This window comes from Mandrillus leucophaeus, unplaced genomic scaffold, assembly GCF_000951045.1.
Source record: "Mandrillus leucophaeus isolate KB7577 unplaced genomic scaffold, Mleu.le_1.0 Scaffold137, whole genome shotgun sequence".
Taxonomy (NCBI): domain Eukaryota; kingdom Metazoa; phylum Chordata; class Mammalia; order Primates; family Cercopithecidae; genus Mandrillus; species Mandrillus leucophaeus.
Window position 1 is genome coordinate 168,783 of NW_012101332.1, and position 6,599 is coordinate 175,381.

The window sequence follows — 6,599 nt, forward strand, 5'->3', positions numbered from 1 at the left end:
AAAAAAAAAAAAAAAAAAGAGTGTGAGGTAAGGGAAGTGTAGGGGAGGTGTTTAGAAGCAACAATGGAAAATAAAAGATTATTAATTTATATCATGTTGTTACCTCTGAGGCAAACCTAGTCTCATTGCCTCATTTTTTTCTTCTCTAATTCAGGCTTCTCCGAACTTTGCTTCCCCAGCAGAATAATCCTGTGGAAGACTGAGCAGTTCTTGTGAGTCTAAAACCATGGCCCATGTAAGTTACAGTTTCTCTTTCTTTCTTTAGATTCTTTTGTTTTTCAAGATCATGTGAACATTTTCGCTCTTTATGCTGACACTTCCTAACACAATTTTTTCTTAATCCCCACATTCCCAAGCTCCTCCCTTATGCCCCCTCTCTTTTCTAACCAGTATCCATGTGCACATTGACCAGATCATTCAGGGTACTCAGTCTGTCCAGAGCAGGGATGGACAGACATGAAGTTCCTAGATGGAGGTACTTTACCATCCTTTGTCGGATCTGAGGTGTAATGAAACCAAGAATGGACTCATTTGACTACACATAGGAAAGCACTGCAGTTTTCCACAGATCCTGTGTCTGTAGATAAAACGCAGTTTAATATTGATTGGCCTCAGTTTCAGTATGTGGTTGGGGCCTGCTTATAGAGAGGTCACGGGATCTTTCCTGAGAATCTCTGAGGTGAAAACCCATAGTAAGATGCATTTTGTGGTTAAACGAAATGTGCTAGTCTTGACATCAGGATGATTCTGGTTCATTACATCGGTATTCTTAATCTCAAGAACAAAGAAGGTGTGTAGTACTTATAAGAAAATCATCCAGATACATAAATATTAGATAATTGTATTCTCCCAGATTTGCAGTGAGGTACTATGGCCTTGAACTTCTGAGTTCACCACTGTACTCCATCCTGGGCAATAGAGCGAGATCCCCATATCGATTGATCAATTGATTGATCGATAGATAGATAAACTTAAAGGAAAAAGAAGATATAGGATTCTTTTTTCTTTAAGTTATTTATTAAGTGGTTTTCTTAAAGGATTTATTATTAAGTAATAATTTATTGAGAATTTTTGAGGTAGAAATATAGTTTATTTGCTTGTATCCACTGTTTAATTGAATTGGGAAACATTTATTTGTTCCCAGGAATGTTTTGAGTAAAGAACCCCGTAATATACAGGAAATTTTGCATACATTGGCTGGATTCTTCAAGAAAATGAGGTGACTCTGCTTTAGAACACCTGGTTCCTTTCTTCTCTCTTTATCATAAGCTTTCAGCCCCAGCCTAGAGTTTAGTATGGTACCCCTTGCTGCAATGAAACCTTTTATCTCCTTTGCTTCTTTTTAAAATACTTGTTGTGTAATTTCACCAGTAATATGTTGGTTTATGGTTTCAGGCATTGGTGACATTCAGGGATGTGGCTATAGACTTCTCTCAGAAGGAATGGGAGTGCCTGGACACTACTCAGAGGAAATTGTACAGAGATGTGATGTTGGAGAATTATAGTAACTTGGTCTCACTGGGTAAGGTCACCTATGTCAAATAATGTAGACTCCGTTTTCTGAAATAGTAGCTTTCTCTTCCACAAATTTAGGAGTAATTATTAAGAAACTAGCTGAATTTCTTCTCTCTTCCTCAAGGACTGGACAGAACTTTGATGGTTTGTGAATGGCACTTGCACTAAATGCTTTCATTTTCACCATACCTCACTGAGCCTCATGAAATGTTCCTTAATCCATTCCTGTAGTTGCTTCTCCCTTAATAGTTAAGAGACTGGATTTGAATTTTGGGGCATTTACTCCAAAGCCAATGTCAATGAAATCAGGTTTCACATTGCATTTGAGTTCAGAATTCCTATGGATGCTCTGTTATTTAGTAACATGCCTGCGAGGATAACAGCCCCACCTAGGGTCTACAATTTACATGCCATGGTTCAGACCAATAAAATTGACTTAAAATTAAAGTAAATGCATTCTACTTCCTGAAACAAACATTTTCTCTTACTGATTTGTGATTGAAAGTTTTACCTATTGGACATTATGCTCAGTACCTGGGTGGTGGGATCAAACGTACCTCAAACCTCCGCATCACACAATATCCCCAGGTAACAAACCTGCACATTTGGCCCTGTATCTAAAATAAAAGTTGAAATTAGTTAGAGTAAAATAAAATTTATTAACTTTGCATCTAACTTTAAATGAATATCTTAGCAAGAACCTAGAAATATCTTAGGAAGCTTCTTGTTTTGCTCTAAGTAAATTAACAACAACAAAAATAATAATAGCTAATAGAGTGCTTACTGTATACCAGGCACCATTCTAAGTATTAGCTATGAGATACAAAAGAAAAAAAGAAAAGAAAAGGTACTACTTTTATTTTCATTTTACAGATGAAAAAACTGAGGCCCAAAGAATTTAACCAGTTTGTTTACAATCATTAGTCAATAGGTAGCAGAGTAGAATTTGGACCCACGTAGTCTGGCTTCAGAGTCTGTGCCCTCAATAACTACTGCCTCTCAATAGACCCAGTCTGTATGAGTTTTAATTCTAAAATGAATTAAAATTCTCCTGGATGAATTTTAATTCCCCTGCCCATCAAGTTTCTTTATTCTCTGGGATCCTGAGGTTACACTAAGTTGAATATTCTTTAATCCTGTCAGTTTTTTCTGAAGTCTTTATCGAAATCACGTTGATCCATATGAATTTAACCAAGTCTCAAAATGTTTCTGAACGTGCAATGTTTTACTTCTATATATTCTTGTATTTCTTTTTTGGAAGCAGGATATTCTGGCTCAAAGCCAGATGTGATTACCTTATTGGAGCAAGGGAAAGAGCCCTGCGTGGCGGTGAGGGATGTGACAGGAAGACAGTACCCAGGTGAGTTGAGAGTTCATCAGGCAGATGGAAGCCCTCATTGCCAGTCGCGGCCAGCTGGTGAGGGAGCATACATAGGCTTTGCATGCTGTGCAGGTAGTTCCTCTCAGAGGCCTCAGGCCTTTGGAGAAAAGGCCTAAGACAGTGAAGAAAACAGATCATCTTAGCATGAACTATCAAAAGAACCTCATCTTGGCTCCTACTTACCACCTGTCTTTGTTTTTGTTTCCACCCATATTACTCTCCATTTCAGTAAAGAGAATGCGCTTTCCCAGTGCAATCAGTTGCTTCCTATCTTTTCTCCATTGATATGTGTGCTTGTTTCTAATGTCTAAAAGTTCAGTCTTTCACATATTCAGCATATATCAGTACCTTGGTGAATAAGGCCAAAACCTCCTTATACTAATGGAATTAACATTGTAGTAGGGGAGATACATAGTAAACTGTAAACAAATGAATATATAACATTAAATAATGATGCATGCTATGAAAGGAACCTGTGAAGGGTAAGGAGATAGAGTTTGGGCAGGTTTAATTTGGGTTTGTTGCCCAGGGAAGGCTCTTCGAAGAGTGAATATATGTGCAGAGATGTGCAGTAGGCTATGTGAGTATCTGGAAGAAAATAATTCCAAGCACAGTGGAGAAGTGAGTTTTGTGTGTTTGAAGAACTTGAAGAAGCTCAGAGCAGATTCAGAGTGGGGAAAAGTAACTAAATATGAATTTAGAGCTGAGCAGGGGCCAGGTCTGGTTCTGTTTATCATAGTAAGAAATTTGGATTTTTCTTTTCCAAGAGTGATTGAAAGCCATAATCAAAAATATGTTTTTAAATGATCGCTGTAGATGCTCTGTGAAGAATATACTAAACAGGGGCAAGATTGGAAGTAGAAAGATCAGTTATCAGGCTATTTCAGAAGTCTAGATTAGCAGTGATAGTAGCTTGGACTGGGATGGTAGTGGTGAGGGGTGGTAAGAAGATGCTGTATTCATCTTATAATTTGAAAGTAGAGCTAACAGACATGCCATGGGGTATGAGTGAACAAGAAATCATAGGTGAACCAGCAGCTAAGTGTATATAATTTGCTGAGATGGACATATGGGAAAGATAGCTTGGAAGATGGAAACAGAGTCCTGAATTAGGTATATATATATATAAAATGCCTACTTGTCATCAAAATTGAGATGTTGAACAGTCAGAGAGATGGTAGGACAAGTTATATTAACTTGGGTGTCCAGCCAATGAACTGACTGAATGAGATCACTTAGGGCTGATCTGACCTACTACCTATTTTTGTAAATAAAGTTTTATTGAAACGTAGCCACACTTAATTATTTAATGTATTGTCTATGGCAGAGTTGAGTAGTTGAGACAGAAGTCATATGGCTCACAATGCATAAGATATCGACTGTCTGGTCCTTTACAGAAAGTTTGCTGATTCCCTGCCTTTAGCGAATGAGTTTCATAGAATGAAGGGAGACAGATGAGAAAAAGACTGAGGCCTGGGGCACTCTATTTAGAGAAGGAAGAGGAGGCAGCAAGCAGATTGAGAACAAGTAGGCCTGGAGAGTGGTACCAAAAAAGTCAAATGAAGAAAATGTTTCAAGTGGAAGGGAGTAGTTATCTGTGAGGTCCACTGAACTGTCAATTGCCTATAGGATATGGCAGGAAAGAAGCTGGTGGTGACCTTGTGTTAAGAGGACAAGGTTTCCGTGGAGTCGGAGGTGAAAAAGCCTGCCAGATGTGACTGAAATAAAATGGGAGGTGAGGCAGTGATGACAGTGAGATAGAAAATTTTTCTAATGGGAATTCTGTTAGGAGGGAACTAGATAAGGGGTTAATAGCTAGAAGAGGATATGGGATGTAAGGAGTCTTTTCTTTTTTTTTTTTTTTTGAGATGGAATTTTACTCTTGTCGCCCAGGCTGCAGTGCAGTGGCGCCATCTCGGCTCACTGCAACCTGCATCTCCCGGGTTCAAGCAATTCCCCTGCCTCAGCCTCCCGAGTAGCTGGTATTACAGGCGCCTGCCACCACACCTGGCTAATTTTTGTATTTTTAGTAGAAATAGGGTCTCATCATGTTGGCTAGGCTGGTCTTGAACTCCTGACCTCAGGTGATCTGCCCATCTTGGCCTCCCAAAGTGCTGGGATTACAGGCGTGAGCCACCGTGCCTGGCCAGGAGTCTATTTCAAGATGTGAGATTTTTAAGATGAAAATGATTCTATAGAAAGGGGAAAAATTGTAGTAGTGGGAAGGATAATTATGGAAATTGGAGGACAATGAGGTAGGATCCAGTGCACAAGAAAAATTTAGAGAACTATAGATACGACAGTGGATACAAGTGGGTTGATGTGGTATTATGTATTTCTTTTCAATGCTTCATTTTTATTAGAGGAATAAGGGAGATCATCAGCTAAGAATTGGCAGGAGGGAAGGGAGAGTTATGTTTGAAGTGAAAGATGTAAATATATTTTGAATACTGGTGTTCAGTTTACCTGCATCTCACTAGCTTGTTCACTTTTTATTTTCTATTAATCAGGAGTTAATAATAATAACAGTTAACATTTATTATTTACTGTATACCAGATTTAGTCATTTCACAATGTATATATCCTTCAAAATATGTTGTACGGAGTAAATACATACAATTTTATCTATCAATGTAAAAAATAATGTATTTTTTAAAATATGAAGAAAAGGCTATTATACAGTATATTGATTCTTCTATATCAAGCCAAATTCTGATTTGTATTTTCTTTGCAGTTTTTTTTAGTTGAAATTCTTGGGTTGTATATAATCAGATCATTTGCAAATCATGATTTTTTCATTCTTCCTTAAAAATGTTTACCTCTAAAATTCTTAATTCTGCTTAGTTGTTTTGCTTATCATGATTTTATATAAAGGATAACTTTTCTTTTTGCTCTTGAGTAGCTAAACTAACTTTAAAATTATCTGTTCTATAAAACTTTTATAGACGTCTATGAAATTGCAAGGATAGGTGTTTCACAATGGAATTTCATTTGCTTAGGCTTTTTATTTCTTCTGTGGTCAATACAGGAAATTAATAGTTTCCTTAAAATTTTTTATTCTGGAATATACAGGTTATTTTGTTTAGAGCATTACATAGAGCTTTGGAAAATAGCCTTACTATTTTTTTTCAAATCAGCTTTATTGAGATATGATTTATATACAATAAAATTCATTAATTGTATCTGTTTAATTTAGTTATTTTGGACAAACGCATGAATCTTGTAAAATCATCACTTCAGTCAAGATCTAGAATATGTCCACCATGTCAACACTTTCTATTATGTTTCTTTACAGTCAGTACCCTTCCCCCATTTTCAGCACAGTCCGTGACAGGCAACTAAGTTGCCTTCTTTCCCTAATTGTGCCTTTTCTACAATTTCATATCAAATAAATCAGAGTATGCAGTATTTTGTGTCATATTTCTTCCACTTGTGATATTTATGAGATTCATCCAAGTAGTTAGAAGTCTCAGTAGTTAATTCCTGTTTCTTGCTGAATAGTATTTCATATCAACTTGTTAACAATTTATGAACATCTAAATTGTTTCTAGTCTTTCACGAGTATGAATAAAGCTAATGTGAGTGCTTGTTTACAAGTCTTTGTTTGAATGTATGCTTTGTTACCTTGGGTTAAACACCTGAGGGTGGGATTCATGGATTATATAAGTGTATATAAGAAACTGGGCCGGGCACAGTGGCTCAT

At 36.9% G+C, this 6,599-nt stretch overlaps 1 protein-coding gene across 2 annotated transcripts in view; it reads left to right on the forward strand.

Moving 5' to 3' along the window:
• ZNF540 (zinc finger protein 540) overlaps window positions 1-6,599 on the forward strand; it is a 19,023-nt gene that overhangs the window by 3,697 nt on the left and 8,727 nt on the right. The window contains exons 2-4 of one of the 2 annotated variants that reach the window (XM_011973290.1): window positions 155-235; window positions 1,396-1,522; window positions 2,780-2,875. In XM_011973290.1, coding sequence (XP_011828680.1) covers window positions 227-235; window positions 1,396-1,522; window positions 2,780-2,875 — 232 coding nt within the window. In that variant the 5' untranslated portion in view covers window positions 155-226. The remainder of the gene's footprint in view (window positions 1-154; window positions 236-1,395; window positions 1,523-2,779; window positions 2,876-6,599) is intronic. The other variant, XM_011973291.1, reaches the window with a different exon arrangement.